Below are 16271 nucleotides of genomic sequence, written 5' to 3'. Positions count from 1 at the left end.
GCTAGGACTCGCCAAAATTTGAAACTGGGGTCGTCAGGGAAGTGTGTTTTCCAGTCAAAGAGTCGAACAAGGCGAAGGAGAGCGGGAACACAGCAGGGAGAGTCTTCCACTGCTCCCAGTCGAAGGCTCTTTTGCAGCATCAGAGAACCCCACCTCCCACGAAGCCCAAAACCTACGCCAACACGGAGTCGGGCGCTGTTCTTGATAGGCTTCAATTTTCTTGCTCTCACTCTTTCCCCGCTCCTTCTTCCGCTTTTATCTTCTCTTTTTCCCACTACCCGAGCCAGATATTGCTTGTGCTTTGGCTCTCTTTATATACTCCTCTTGGGTTTCCGAGGCTAGCTGCGAAATCTCTCGCTTCACTACACCACCATTTTTAGCCTTTTGCCGTATCGAAAGGAACCAAAAGATGGGCGGGTGCGCGCGTAGCGGCAACCACCGTTTGCTCATCCCTCTCTTGTTCTTCTTCTTGTTCCTCTTCTCCTTCTACCCTTTGGCCTTCTCTAAGTTGTCGTCACCTCAATTCGAAGTCATGAGAAGTCTCTTCCGGATAATACCTAGTTCTGAGTCATCGTGGAACAGCACCGAAGACCCGTGTGGATGGAAAGGGGTCACATTTAGTCGGGATAACTCTTCCGTGATCGAGCTCTCTCTCTCTCTGGGCTCTCTCTCGTTTCCCCCGATATTTTGCCTGTGATTTGCCAGATTGGTTCTTTGCAGGTTCTTGACCTGTCCGACAACAATTTGGGCTCACTCTCTGCTGAGTTCATCACTTCTTGTGGAAAAATTGTGGGGCTCAGGCGGTTGAACTTCAGCAGGAATGCACTGGTAGGTCCTTTGCCTTCTTTTACTGGTTTTGTTGGGTTGGAGGTCTTGGACTTGTCTTATAATCATATAAATGGAAACACTGACTCAAAATTAGATGGGTTAGTCAAGTTGAAGAGTTTGAATCTTAGTATGAATGTGTTCAATGGGTCGGTTCCAGTTAACCTGTCCAAGGTTCTGGAGGAGCTCCAGCTTTCGGTGAATAGATTCGAAGGTGAAATCCCTGAGGGAGTCGCAGATTATCGGAGTTTGACCCTGCTTGATCTTAGCGTGAACCAGCTTTCAGGCTCTGTCCCCTACAAACTAGGGGAGCTCCCAAAGTTGGAAGTGCTGGTTCTGTATTTCAATCATCTCGGCGGAACAATCCCTGATAGTCTAGCTACTATTGCAACACTTTCCCGTTTCTCTGCGAACCAAAATAACTTCAGCGGCCCAATTCCCAGCGGGTTAACGAGGTTTCTCAAAATTTTGGATCTTAGCTACAGTAATCTGAGTGGGACTATTCCGCCTGACCTTCTGTCGCCGCCAAATTTGCAGCATGTGGATTTGTCTTACAATCAGTTGGAGGGGCCGATACCTAACAGTCTATCGCCTAACATGTTCAGGCTGAGAATGGGTAGCAATTTACTTAATGGTACGATCCCTTCCGATTCGTTGGGAAGCCTCGAGAAGTTGACTTACTTGGAACTGGAAAATAATAGCTTGACAGGAGCAGTCCCTCCTGGACTAGGCAAATGTCGGAGTTTGGCCCTGTTGAATTTGGCGCAGAATAAACTGATTGGTCCCTTACCACCAGATCTGGGAAATCTCAGTAGTGTTCAAGTCATGAAGCTCCAGTTAAACAAGATTGATGGGGACATCCCTAGAAAAATTACGCAGTTAGGGAGTTTAGCACAGTTGAATATCAGCTGGAACCTGCTGACTGGTACCATTCCATCTTCTCTTCCGAACTTGCGGAACCTCACTACCTTGAATTTGCAGCACAACAATCTGAGTGGCTCAATACCCGCTGACAGAGGGATCTTACCAGGTTTATTAGAACTCCAGCTGGGAAAGAATCAACTTAGTGGGCATATCCCAACCATGCCACAGAGTTTGCAGATTGTTTTGAACCTCAGCAGTAATCTTTTCAATGGGACTATCCCGACTACTTTTACTCAGCTAAAAAACCTAGAGATTTTGGATCTCTCAGACAACCAGTTTTCAGGTTCGGTTTCCTTGTCATTTACTCAGATGGCGGCCCTGACACAGTTGATACTTTCCAATAATCTTCTGTCAGGTATTCTTCCAAAGTTTAGGGACATTGTCAAAGTGGAAGTTGGTGGAAACAAGGACCTCATTAATGGGACAACACCGAGCCCTACTGTCATACAGAAAAGAAACTCTGTTCCTGTGCTACTTCTTACTGCACTGGCCTCTCTGTTTTTACTGCGTTGGTCGTATCAGCGGTTGTTAATATCAGTATCGAAAAGCTTTTGCGGCGTCATCGCATCCGCAATTAGGAGATTTTCTTTTCCCATGCAAATGAAAAAAAAATTAAGGCACCAAACGGGTGATGCAAAGTCGAGAAGAGGGAACGAGAATGGTTGTGCTTTTACTTGTTTAAATAACAATTAATATAAAGCGATCTTAGAACAATGAGTCTTTTTATGATGAACGGATCTATTTTGCAAATTCGTTGTTACGGGTAGTTCCTACGAAAGATCTACATAATGACATGTGATATTCAAACTTTCGATGTAGATGCCACATAAGATTTTTAGGTCTTTACTCTATTGAGTGATCTTGTGCGACAAATAGGAAAATGGATAATGACACGAATAGTTCATGAATTTTTAATTTATTCAATGTAATTTTTGAACTTTAACCTAATATGCAATGCTAAAGTTCTTTTAGTCGAAATGCAATGCTAAAGTTCAAGGATCGCATTTGGGCTTATAAACTAACAAATCTCTTCAACTTTGAAATTCATGTTCATATTCTCTTGTTGAAAGTCATCCAAATCAATCTCGAAAATGGGAGTACGCTTGTAGAGCATGAAGGAACTAGTCATATTCGAATTTCGATATTCACCTGCTAAATTACCGGCGCATAGCCTCAAATCGAAAAGTAAGTCTTCACAGAGTAGCTTGGGTGGCAATGACTTTTGCAATTATTCATCCCATTTAATCTACATGTCGAAGATGTCTTATGCATAAGGTCTGGTCGACATCCTTTCAATTGGCAAATGCTCGACGTCCTTTTAATTGCCAAATGAAGACGCGAAAGAATCACACAAATTCGGACTGTGTCTGTTTTGCAGAGGATTTATTACTTTTGAAAATTGTTTATAGGAAAGTCATTTATCAGGAAAATAATGGATTTTTATTTATTTATTTATTTATTTATTTATTTTGGTGTTTGCTTGAAATTGAGTATGGAAAACCTTTTTCACTACTCAATATGGAAAATGGCTTTTTCTTCCCGACGAATCCGACACTTAAAGCTGATGGTGGGTTTGAAGTCTTGTTTGGGCTTTGAACTTTTCATCGTTCCTTAATCTTTATCTTCTTCTTTTCTTTTTCCCTTCTGCGCTCCTTTTACATTGCCCACAGTGAAGCCAGACCCCTCTAAATCCTGTCACAACCCAACCGCGATGACCACACCATGGGATGGTTGTTTCCAGCGATGTCTGAGGCATTTAAAGGATTAGTTTTAGGTCGTGGTGAAGGTTCATTGCCCTTGGCCTCATGGCAGGCTGCGGTGACTATCGATTCTTGATGGTGGTTTCGAGCAACGGACTGTGGCCAATGTTAAATGAGCATGAATCGTATCAAATACCCACCAATGATACTAACACTGTTTCAAATTCGGATCGTCGTGTACAACGTAATAATAACATAAGCAAGTTAATAGTCAGCTAACTCAACCGACATGCATCATCATTCATCACACATAACATCACATTGCTAAGCACAACAAAACTATAGCAGCAAACATAAGAAACCAGGGAAAACTGCCAAAAAAGTCCTAAACCTTTTGCATTTGTATCAATTTAATCATAAACCTTTTTTTAGTGCCAATTAAGTCTTAAACCTTTTTAAATTGTGCCAATTCAGTCCTTTTCGGTCAATTTTGGCTTGATTTTGCTGATTGAACGTCGATCGGCTGATGTGGCCTGATTGACGTTGACGTTGACAACTTTTAATAATATTTTAATATATTTTGAATATATATTTTTATTTTTCCTTTATTTTTTCTTTTTTTCTTCTCTTCTTCTTCCTCCAACCGGTCGCCGGACCTCGGTGACCTGGCTAGAGGTGACAATTGGCGAGGTCGAGGTCGGCCTCACCGGTGGCTGCGAGGGCAGCTCGCCCTTGTCGGATCTCGGCAAGGATAGAGCCTCGCGCGGGGGTAGCAAGGATCGAGCCTCGTGCGGGGTGGCGAGGCTTGCCCATGGCCGGCGAGAGGTTGCCCTCGAGGCCTGGGCGACGAGGCTAGCCCACGCCGGATTTGACAAGGGTCGAGCCTCGCCCATGGCTCGGGGTTTGGGAGGACAAAGGCGATAGCGTCGGGGGGTGAAAGCGATTGTAGGGAGTGACGGTTGCGACGGGGTAGCGACGGTGGGTCCTCGGCTTCTCGATCTAGTCCTTTGTCCTCCAGATCTAACCTTTCCCTTCTCTCCCTAGGTTCGCTCGCCCTCACCGCCCAGGCCTCGAGGGCGGCCTCGCGTCGGGCGGGCGAGCCTCGCCGCCCACCGCAAGGTCGCCCTTGCGGCCACTAGCGAGGTGGCCGGCGAGGTCGACCTTGACCTCACTTGTCCGTCGCCTTTGGCCAGTCGTCGAGCTCCAAATGCCGGTTGTTGGAAGAAGACGAGAAGAAAAAAAAAAAAAAAAAAAAAAAAAAATTCAAAAAATTTAAATATTATTAAAAGTTGTCCACGCGCACCGATCAAGCCACATCAGCCGACCGGTGTTCAATCAGTAAAATCCGGCCAAAATTGGCCGGAAAGGACTGAATTGGCACAACATAAAAATGTTTAGGATTTAATTGGCACAAACAAAAGGTTTATGACTAAATTGGCACAAATGCAAAAGGTTTAGGACTTTTTTAGCACGTTTCCTAAGAAACAAATGTGGAGAAACAATTCTTACCTTTTACCAAAAAAAAAAAATGTGGAGAAACGAGCATTTTCAAAAAGTTCAAAAGATTACATATGTTTGGATTTTCATATCACAATTGTGTGGGAATTTGGATTGTCATCTAATCTAAAAGCTTAAATTATTAGATGAAGACATGGTTTTATATTTAATTACTTTGACACTTTTCCTCATGCTTAGTCTAGTCTTTTTTTTCTTTCTTTTTTTACCTAGTACTAACCGTGGAAATCTAATTGCGAAGACAAATGGAGTATGGAAAGATTCAAATTCATAACCTCCAGTTTTGATACCATGTTAAGAATAAAGCGGACAAGAGGAATAGAAAATTTTAATATATTTCGATATATCATTAGGGGTGGGCATGTTCTTGGTTGGATCGGTCCACTCCTTAACCCTAGGACCAAACTGCACGGTGTTAGTCCTCAATTTTTGGGGCTGATGACCGAACCTATTGAGCCTCGAATCGAGGACTAGACCAACCTAATGGGTTTAGTTCAATTCCAAGGTCAACTTGGGACCAACCAATAATTTTTTTGTTTCATTTTTTATACTCTTTGAAAAGGTGATTGAGGACTAAGCTGACCCAATGGGTTCAGCAACAAGTGAGGTTAGCGAAGAGAGGCGAGCGGGGCAAGCATCAAGTAGTGAGTGGCACAAGCAACCAAAAGCAAGGGAGGCAAGTGTCGAGCGACAAGTGGGAAAGTTGTTTATTTCGATTTTGACAAATTGAAGACTAAGAGGACGAAAAAGACATAAGAGATCGAGTACTAGAGGAGGATGCCGTGAAGAGCTATTTACATAGTTTTGAATGTCGTGAGGACTCCTCATAGAGACATTTTCCTCATTTGTAAAAAATATAAATAATATTGTAGATCTATAATATATAATTTATATACAGTCAGGATTGATCTATGTTGAATAGACTCTAAACTCCTAGGACCAAGGATTAACCCACACAATATTGGTCCAGGAATCCTAGGGACTAACCTAGTCCCCCTAAGAACCGGGCTAAGACTGATAGAGTTGGGTCGGTCCAAGGTTGATCCAAGATTGACCTTAAACCGATGCTCATCCCTATATATCATAATGAACATTACATTAGAGTGTATATAGGATTTATGAGACAACTATCTAAAGTAATGTATATCAATTACTTTTGTGGATGATGAAAATATTTTTCATTTATTCATTTTCATAAGCTATAAAGCAATTACTTTTAGGAAAATATTTTTCAAATCATTAATTTCCCGCGAAACAAAACAATCCTTAATGGATAATTGCCAATGGTGGAACTTCATTCAAAATAATGCGGAAGAGAGGAATATAATATTTTAGAATATTTTAATATATCATAATGAAAATTACATTAGATTATATATAGGCCTTTGAAACAACTATTTAAAGTAATGTATATAAATCAAGATATGTACAATTAAATGAGATATTCGTGCAATCTTGATTGATATAGATAATCAACAGCACTATCATAATTATCTCAAACTTAGGATAATATTATATAGAAAATCTTATATCATAATGAACATTACATTAGAGTACATATAGGCTTTATGAGACAATTATCTAAAGTAATGTATATCAATCAAGGTATGCACTATTAAACGAGATATTTGTGCAATCTTGATTAATATAAATAATCAACAATAATATCATAATTGTTCCAAACATACGATATCGTTATGTTGTTGTCCGTGTATTTCAATTGCTCAACTTTCATTTTATTCGGTAAATGTGGTTGTCCAATAAACATTATCTTTCATGACATCGTTGAATGCTCCCTTAACATTATTACAGAGAATGCTTTGTACTAGCATTATAAGAAACCCCATTCAAACCATTAGCAAACACATATCTTTTGTCAATTATAAATGCATCATAATTTTCATAGAACTATCAACGAAAAGAAAATTATCCTCAAAATACAAATGTATGCAACAATAAGTTGCATACACAACTTAATAAAAGATATTTTTGTCTATTCATTAGCTTGGCTCCCCTCGAAAAGGCTACTCTCTTAAAAATATATTTTACCTAAATCAAACAATAAAAGTTTTCAATTACATAAATAAGAGAGTAATTATTTACTTAAAGTAAACATATATAAAGGAATAATTTTGCATGTCATAATGTGAGAAGCTCCAACTTTAGAATTCATATTTCATGTTGGATTATTGCATTCTTGAGTCCTCTGTGCCTAATATATTTCGCCACCATGAATTTCAATAATCTTTGAATGTGAGCTTGATTTGAGATATTTTCCTTTCGGTTACATGTCCAACTATTATGATCATGAACCTTACATTTCTACCCTTTTGAACAATTTCAAATGCAAAAGAATAGCGTCGTGTAGAAGTTGTTTCCACTTTAGTTTTGAAGTGGAAGGACGACCTTTATGAGATGTAGATAAGGGCTCATATGAGAAAGGATCACTTGCTCATAAAAATAGCTCAATTTGCTTTCGAACAATTTCCTTTTTGGAAAGTGACCATTCTTAATACCCTTTTCCAACTCATGGAGTAGTTGCGGAAATGAATCTTCTTCATTATTTTGCATGATATCACATTCCAAAAAGGATCTTATATCAAGCTTCCATTGTTGATTAATTATATCTAGAGGTAAACCGTCATAAAACTTAAATCTTATTTTATGCGCACATCAGGATTGCATAAAATGCCCAGTACAAACAGGTAGCTCAACTCTACTTTTAGCAATCTCATATTGCTTGGAGAGCTTACCTAAAGTAAATACTGACACCTGAGTAATTAAGTCCCTGAAAAGAGGAATGTTAAGATGATGAGAACCTTTTACCTTTTCACTTGATAATTTGGTTTTGATTTCTTGAAATCGATTCTCAACTACAAGTCATATCTGAAACTTATAGATATTCTTTCAAAGTCAAACGTGCTCCCTTCATCTCTTGAAATGACATAGTTCCCAAAATGCATGTGCAAGTTTGTCCAGGTAGGCACAAATTTTTTTAAAAGGAAATCATGTAGTCTTAATGTAATTACGAACCAATGGCTTTTCCTTACAACGAACTTGAAATTGTTGACTATTTGCACCATATTCCACTTCACTCTTAGAGTTCATAACTTTGGACTTACCAGAAAGAAAAGAATCCCAATCCATTCATTCTTCAAACTGGGATTTACTGTTAACCACAAATATTTTTCTCAATGTGCCAAATGCACAACAAGTTCACGCTTTTAGGAAAAAATGAATCGAATTGCATTCGTCACTGCCAACTCTCTATTAGTGACAATAGCTTTAAGTTGACAATCAACACCCCATATGTTGCTAAGCATCCTCAAATCCCAAACATAATCTTCTTCTTCTTCCCTTCTTGAAAAAATGCAAAGCATGAGCAAAAAGAGGTATAAAGCTAGAAACTCCAATAATATCTAACAAATGTATTTTGTATCTATTGGTCTTATAAGTACAATCCTTTATAAAAAAAACACCTAAGAAGCTCTTAATTAATGCCAAGAGATAGGATGAGAGAAAAATAAATATGTCCAGTGACACTCAACATCATGTTTAAAATTGTAATTGAATCCAACTACACCAAGTTCCTCCAAAAAAGCTTGGACCATAGTGCGACCATTTGAATATTCACAACAGAATTTCACTTTTATGTTGTAAACATTTTTAGCAATAGCTTAAACTATGGGATTACTCTATCTCAAGGAAGAAAGAATTTGGCGGGGAAGTATACTAGCTTTAGACAACTCTTTCACAAGTGAACTTAAATTTTAGAAAAGCGACGACACGTAGAATGTCTGAATATATCTCTTAGAGGACATGTTCGTGTGATGCATTTAATATTTTGAGTGACCGTGATCCATTCTTGTTTGCGTAGCAAGGAACTTCAAAAGGATAGTAAACTAAGCAAGATCTAGTCTTTCTTCTCTAATGTGTAATAGAGATATCATATCAATTGCGATAATTACGTCCCATATCACAACCAAGAATAATGTATTTGTCTCTCTTCTACCTTTTCATAAAGACTACAAAACCTTGAGCAGGAAGATGCCTCCACGCTCTACTCAAAAGATCCTTTGTTGTTAGAAGATTTCTTGGTAAAGTTTCAAATGAACCTATTGCCATGATTGATTATTGCTCTCCATTTGCAGTTTCATCATCATTAGATACATTTAAGTGATCGAGGTCCTCTTCAATATTATCTTCCATAGTGATAGCACTACAAAAAATACAATTCAATGAAAGATAAGTAAATTGTATATAATGGATACATCAATCACAATATTCAATCATTGAGTAAATTCTCGTAAATTTGTATTAAAAATAGAAATCGAAAAATTCGCGATCATGATGATAGTCTATGGAAATATAATAAATACCTTACACATAAAACTAACATTTATGATTTTGATATACGATTGGTGCTTGCTCAAATTGCAACAATGGAGAATATGTTTAGAAGAAAACAAATGTGAAGGAAGAGTTGACATGTAATGGGTGCGGGAAAAACGGTTAGGGTGCAAAAGGGGTGTTTAAAAGGGACACGGGTGATATGGTTTTTTAGTAAAGCAAAATAAATAAAAAAGAAAAAGAAGAAAAAAACGTAGGAAATAATCTTAAATCAAGAGTTGAACTGGCAAGAAATAATGTAGTAAAATCAATATCACAATGGGTGTCAGGATGTTGAAATAGCGCGAATCATTTCTTATGTTCGCTTGGAAATGAGTTGGAAATTCTTTTTATTTATCCGGTATGAAAAATGGCCTTTTACTGATGGATTGACTCTCATGCTTATGGTGGACCAGAAATCTAGTTTGGGCCCGAAAATTTGCTCCCTTTTTTGTGGTCCAACTCACAATTTCTTATTTCCTTTTTTTTTTTTTTTTGTCCTCTTTTCTTTCCCTCCTTCTTCCATTCCTTTTACGTTCGGCACAGTGAAGCCTAGCGCCTCAAATCCAAACACAGCCCAACCGCGACGGTGGATTGGATGGTTGTTTATGACATCGGTAACAAATCACTAACTTTCAATCTAGACTTAAATTTAACTCTATTAATCTTTCGTCTAAATACCGTTATCAGTTATTTGACGTGGTATTTCTACATTGGAAATAAATTCACATTAGTAAGACAACGCGAAAAATCATATTCAAAATGAAACCGTTCTTTGATAAAAATTTCATGAAAAGAATGATTATTAGCAAAGATTTTTTAATAAAGGACTAACGAGGATAAATTTGAGATTAAACCTAAGGTTCAAGTTGAAACTAAAGCCTAAAGTTGATGGTTTTTTTAGGGAATTAGGCCATCATTCATGTCATCAATGCGTGTGGTATTATCAAGTGGTCAGAGTTTGGAAAGATGAAGCCAAAGGCAAGCAATTTTCCTAAAACTTTAGATCCAATCTCAATTCTGCCTCCAACTATTTTTTATCTAAAAAAAATCCAAATTTTAGAGTCACTCTCAATTTTTCCATGAATATTTTATTTTTTATAAAAGAAAATCCCAACTATAGGTCCAGTCCCATATTTGCTTTGTACATTTTTTTAAATATCAATTTTAACTCTAATCCCAAATCTATTTTGATTTTTTTTTAAGTTTAAAAAAATCATCAACTTTCTATCTAGTCTTCAATCTGCCTCCGCTAAACCTCCGTCCAAAAATCACTATTGGTTGTTTGATATGATATATCTATGTCGCTAACAAATCCACATTAGTAAGGGGACGTGGCAAAATCGTTCTTTGACTAAAATAATTAAAAGAAAAATTAGGGATGAATAGTGACGATTTTTGGACAAAGACCTAACAAGGATAAATCTGAAACCAGACTTAAAAGTTCAGGATGGATTCGAAGCTCAACCCAAAGTTAAGGGATAGGTCATCAGGGCGGGCGGTATCCTCAAGTGGTCAGAGCTTGGAAGGACGAACGTCTGCCTTTTCTTCCACGGTAAACAAAAGGAAGAGAAGAGAAAGGTGGCAAATAGAGGCGGGCAAAAAAAGTCAAGGACGGGGGGGGGCCCACGAGAAGGACCCCATCTGGCAGTTATCACCGAAGACTCGCCAAAATTCACGAAAGCGGGTCGTCGGAGGCGAAGTGTGTCTTACGTTCCGGAGTCAAACCAAGGCGAAGAACAAGAACAAGAACACACGAGAGAGAGAGAGAGAGAGAGAGTCGCGCACTGTTCTGAGTCAAAGTCTCTCTCTTTTTCTGCAGCATCGGTCAACTCCACCTTCCTCCCAAGCCCAGAACACACGCCATTAAATCACTTTCTCCCTCTCTGTCTCTCTCTTCCTTTTCTCTTGCTCCTCTTTTTTCTTGACGGGCTTGTATTTTCTCGTCCTCGACCCCTCCCTCACTCTTTCCCCGCTCCTTCTTCCGCTTTTATCTTCTCTTTTTCCCACTACCCGAGCCAGATATTGCTTGTGCTTTGGCTCTCTTTATATACTCCCTCTTGGGTTTCCGAGGCTAGCTACGAAATCTCTCGCTTCACTACACCACCATTTTTTAGCCTTTTGCCGTATCGAAATGAACCGAAAGATGGGCGGGTGCGCGCGTAGCGGCAACCACCGTTTGCTCATCCCTCTCTTGTTCTTCTTCTCCTTCCTCTTCTCCTTCTACCCTTTGGCCTTCTCTAAGTTGTCGTCACCTCAATTCGAAGTCATGACCAATCTCCGGAAAATATTGAGTCCTGACTTGTCGTGGAACAGCACCGACGACCCGTGTGGATGGAAAGGGGTCACATGCAGTCGGGATAACTCTTCCGTGATCGAGCTCTCTCTCTCTGGGTTCTCTCTCGCTTCCTCCGGCTTTTTGTCTGTGATTTGCCAGATTGATTCTTTACAGGTTCTTGATCTGTCCGACAACCATTTGGGCTCACTCCCTGCTGAGTTCATCACTTCTTGTGGCAAAATTGTGTGGCTCAATCGGTTGAACTTCAGCAGGAATGCACTGGTAGGTCCTTTGCCTTCTTTTACTGGTTTTGTTGGGTTGGAGGTCTTGGACTTGTCTTATAATCAAATGAATGGAAACATTGACTCAAAATTAGATGGGTTAGTCAAGTTGAAGAGTTTGAATCTTAGTGTGAATAAGTTCCAGGGGTCAGTTCCAGTTAACCTGTCCAAGGTTCTGGAGGAGCTCCAGCTTTCGGTCAATGAATTCGAAGGTGAAATCCCTGTGGGAGTCGCAGATTATCGGAATTTGGTCCTGCTTGATCTTAGCGTGAACCGGCTTTCAGGCAAAATCCCGGATAGTCTAGCTAATATCACATCACTTTACCGTTTCTCTGCAAACCAAAATAACTTCAGCGGCCCAATTCCCATTGGGTTAACAAGGTCTCTCAAAATTTTGGATCTTAGCTACAATAATCTGAGTGGGTCTATTCCGCCCGACCTTTTGTCGCAGTCAAATTTGTTGCGTGTGGATTTGTCTTACAATCAGTTGAAGGGGCTGATACCTAAAAATATATCGCCTGACATGTTCAGGTTGAGACTGGGTAGCAATTTACTTAGTGGTACGATCCCTTCTGATTCGTTGGGAAGCCTTGGGAAATTGACGTACTTGGAACTGGAAAATAATAGCTTGACAGGAGCAGTCCCTCCGGAACTGGGCAAATGTCGGAGTTTGGCCCTGTTGAATTTGGCGCAGAATAATCTCACTGGTCCCTTGCCACCAGAGTTGGGAAATCTCAGCAGTATTCAAGTCATGAAGCTCCAGTTCAACAAGATTAGTGGGGACATCCCAGGCCAACTTATGCAGTTAGTGAGTTTAGCACAGCTGAATATCAGCTGGAACCTGCTGACTGGTACCATTCCATCTTCTCTTCCGAAGTTGCGGAACCTCACTACCTTGCATTTGCAGCACAACTATCTGAATGGCCCAATACCCACTGGCATAGAGAGCTTACCAGGTTTATTAGAACTCCAGCTGGGGAAAAATCAACTTAGTGGGCCTATCCCGACCATGCCACAGAGTTTGCAGATTGTTTTGAACCTCAGTAGTAATCATTTCAATGGGAATATCCCGGATACTTTCTCTCAGTTAGGAAACCTAGAGATTTTGGATCTTTCAGACAACCGGTTTTCAGGTCCGGTTCCCCAGTCATTTACTGAGATGGCGGCCCTGACACAGTTGATACTTTCCAATAATCGTCTGTCAGGTATTCTTCCGAAGTTTAGAAAAATGGTTAGAGTGGAATTTGGTGGAAACGAAGGCCTCATTATTGGGACACCACCGAGCCCTGATGTCATACGGAAAAGAAACTCTGTTGCTGTGCCAATCCTTACTGCACTGGGCTCTGCTGTTTTTGCCGTGTTTGTCGTTGCAGTGGTTGTTATATCAGTATCAAAACGCTTTTACCGTGTCAACGACGAGCACTTGCAATTAGGCGAGAACCTTCCTCTTCCTCAAGTCATCGACAGCAGCTTTTTGACTTCAAGTGGTATCCACAGATCAAGTATAGACTTCACCAAGGCCATGGAAGAAGTTTCTGATCCAACGAAAATCATTTTGAAGACCAGGTTTTCAACCTATTATAAAGCAACCATGCCATCTGGAACAAGCTACTATATCAAGAAGCTTAACTGGAGCGATAAGATATTCCAATTGGGTAGCCATGACAAGTTTGGACAAGAGCTAGAAGTCCTGGCAAAGTTAAACAACTCCAATGTCATGACCCCACTAGCCTATGTCTTGACTATTGATAGTGGGTATCTCTTTTATGAGTATGTGCAAAAGGGCACCCTCTTCGATGTTTTGCATGACAGCTCTAATGAATTGGATTGGGCAAGCCGTTACAGTATTGCAGTTGGAGTGGCTCAGGGTCTTGTGTTTCTGCATGATTGTTCCTCCGGTCCAATTCTCCTGCTCGACCTTTCGAGTAAGAGCATTCTGCTCAAGTCCTTGAAGGAACCTCAGGTGGGAGATATCGAGCTCTGTAAGGTAATCGATCCATCAAAGAGCACAGGCAGCCTCTCTACTGTTGCAGGATCTGTTGGCTACATACCTCCAGGTGATTTACTTTGAATTTTACTTATTCTGTTAACATTACTTTTGACAATCAGCAATTTGTTATACCTTCTCAAGGTGACTGCATTTTCTTGATAAAGTTACACATTATTAAGAATTATCAAAAGAAAATAGTGGGCGTATTTTTTCTCTACCGTGCTTGATTTAGTTCATCAAGCTTTTCTTACCAACGGTTTATCCATTGTCAATCTGGTTGATGCCATGCCATGGCTGCCTTTTGGCCTCAAAACTAACCATTAGTTGTTCTCATCCCATGGCTCGCAGAGTATGCTTACACGATGAGGATAACGACGGCTGGAAATGTGTATAGCTTCGGGGTCGTGCTGCTGGAACTGCTCACTGGGAAGCGAGCGTGTAGCCAGGGAACCGAGTTAACAAAGTGGGTGTCAACTAACACTTCAAAGCAAGATAAGTGGGACCACATCCTCGATTTTAGTGTGAGTAGAACATCCCTCACCGTGAGGAGCCAAATGCTTGCAGTTCTGAGAGTTGCTCTGGCATGTGTCAGTATAAATCCTGATTCAAGGCCGAAAATGAAGAGTGTACTCCGCATGCTTCTCAATGCTAGGTAAATCCTTGTCTAGCTAATACACTACTGCTTATGTAAAAGAGGTGACGGAAAGAAGCATGGTCCTTTTGTTTTTTTTTTTTTTTTTTAACGTGTTCCGTTTTGTTTAATATGGTTTGTAATAGAGAAGATTAGGATTAGATGGAGGTACGATTTCTCTTGCAGCTACATACGTGTTTCAAAGTAAACCCTTCATGTCATGTAAAAAGTTCTAAGGTGTTCTCATGGAAAACAGGCAAAATTTTGGGGTTGAAATTGATAATATTTCGAGCTTATTCGAGCCATATTAGCCTTGTTCAGCTTTCTCCATTTTATGGGAGAGTTTCTTAAAGAACTGTTTCGGTTCTGTTTATCTCAGCATCACATAGCATCAAGGCTGATTCCATGGAAAATCACTAAGATTGTAGGTGTGCATCGGAGGCTTAGGGTGCATCGATTAGTTGTTGAGACAATAGCCTGACTGGAGAGAGGAATTTCGTTGCTGATTTCCTAGGCAACTGACCTCTTTATGAACTAGGCTCTGTTGTATAGTTCTGCTTGCAATCTTCAACATTACATTCTAGACTCATGAGGTACACTGAGGTAGGGATGTTTTGACTCCTCCCAGGTGAAATAAAACCGTCTTCAGTTCTAGCAACAGACAATAGCTTGACATTGGGTAACGGTCAAAAGTAAATCCGCCCTTGAATTTTTTACAAACTCACTAGAATGAATGCAAAAGTTGGTTGTTACGAGCTCTCTCCGAGTCTGTTTGTTTCCCTAACTTGGTTCTTCGGTCGGACAATGCTTTGGTCGGTAAACCTATTCCTGGAAAACGATTTACAAAATTCTGTTTCTACTGTCTGTTTGGCATGTACACATGAGAACATCATAAAGCTTTTGAAAGAAATAATTTATCGATGGAGTAGAGGCGGACTGCGCAGGGTCCTTGCGTCTGGCCATTGGGTCCCGAGTCCAGTCTCTCATGTCTTGAGTCAGCTCGCCGGGGGCTCAGATTGAGCCATCAGAATCCCAGGGCCCCCAAGAACCTAAGTCCGGCCTTTGGATGATTCAATGTGCGTTTGACCGCGTGGGTCCATGGTTCTGCTCTGGCTGGTGGCAACAGTATGTGTAGAACAGATTTTCCGTCGACCTTACAAAGCCCATGGTATGATTCTTTTGGAGATGGTCCATGTAGTCGCACTTTCTGGCACAATTCACCTTTGTTTCAAATCATCATAGCCACTAGCCCAGCCTTGAACATCCCCTTTGCCATGGCATTGCACTTAAAAAGGCCCGAATTCATTTTTCCAACCTTGCAAGGGTTTCTGATGAAGGATTTCTCAAGTAATGTGTAATGACCATACCACGAGGAGGTACAACATTCCACTTGCGATAAAGAGCTTCTCGCAATTCCTGTCTTATGCCTATCCCTGTCGTATCAATCACAAAAAAAAATGTGGGGAAAGATGGGCGCCGAGACGGTGTCTAGTTCAGAAGTTCTGCCTTATTATAAACTTCGGTAGATAACTATTTTATGTTTTCTAGAAACATATTTACCGCACGGTTGCCATATACATATGCTTAATGAGGTCAAGAAAGGTCAATTTTCTTCTTCTTTCACATGGCAATATATGCATCATCTTAGAATTCAGACGCAGGTTTCACATCCCATTATGTTACCTTAGCCAGTCTGCTACGTAAACCTCAAAAAACAGGTTCATCCTGCAGCATCCCA

The 16271-nt window shown here is 40.2% G+C and overlaps 2 protein-coding genes across 2 annotated transcripts; both read left to right on the top strand.

The window, feature by feature from the left end:
• Positions 1-369: 369 nt before the first annotated feature.
• LOC104429627 (LRR receptor-like serine/threonine-protein kinase ER2) lies at positions 370-2442 on the top strand. The gene is given in 2 exon segments (XM_010042480.3): positions 370-646; positions 649-2442. Coding segments are annotated over 2 exon segments (2031 nt in total). The 5' UTR covers positions 370-409.
• Positions 2443-11214: 8772 nt separating this feature from the next.
• Positions 11215-14911, top strand: LOC104450779 (probable LRR receptor-like serine/threonine-protein kinase At1g34110). Its single transcript, XM_010065467.3, has 2 exons — positions 11215-13969; positions 14251-14911. The coding sequence occupies exons 1-2, from the start codon at positions 11488-11490 to the stop codon at positions 14556-14558; spliced, it is 2790 nt and encodes a 929-aa protein (XP_010063769.2). The 5' UTR covers positions 11215-11487; the 3' UTR covers positions 14559-14911.
• The last annotated feature ends 1360 nt before the right edge of the window (positions 14912-16271 follow it).

This window comes from Eucalyptus grandis, chromosome 3, assembly GCF_016545825.1.
Source record: "Eucalyptus grandis isolate ANBG69807.140 chromosome 3, ASM1654582v1, whole genome shotgun sequence".
Taxonomy (NCBI): Eukaryota; Viridiplantae; Streptophyta; class Magnoliopsida; order Myrtales; family Myrtaceae; genus Eucalyptus; species Eucalyptus grandis.
This window is presented reverse-complemented; position numbering and strand designations above follow the sequence as displayed.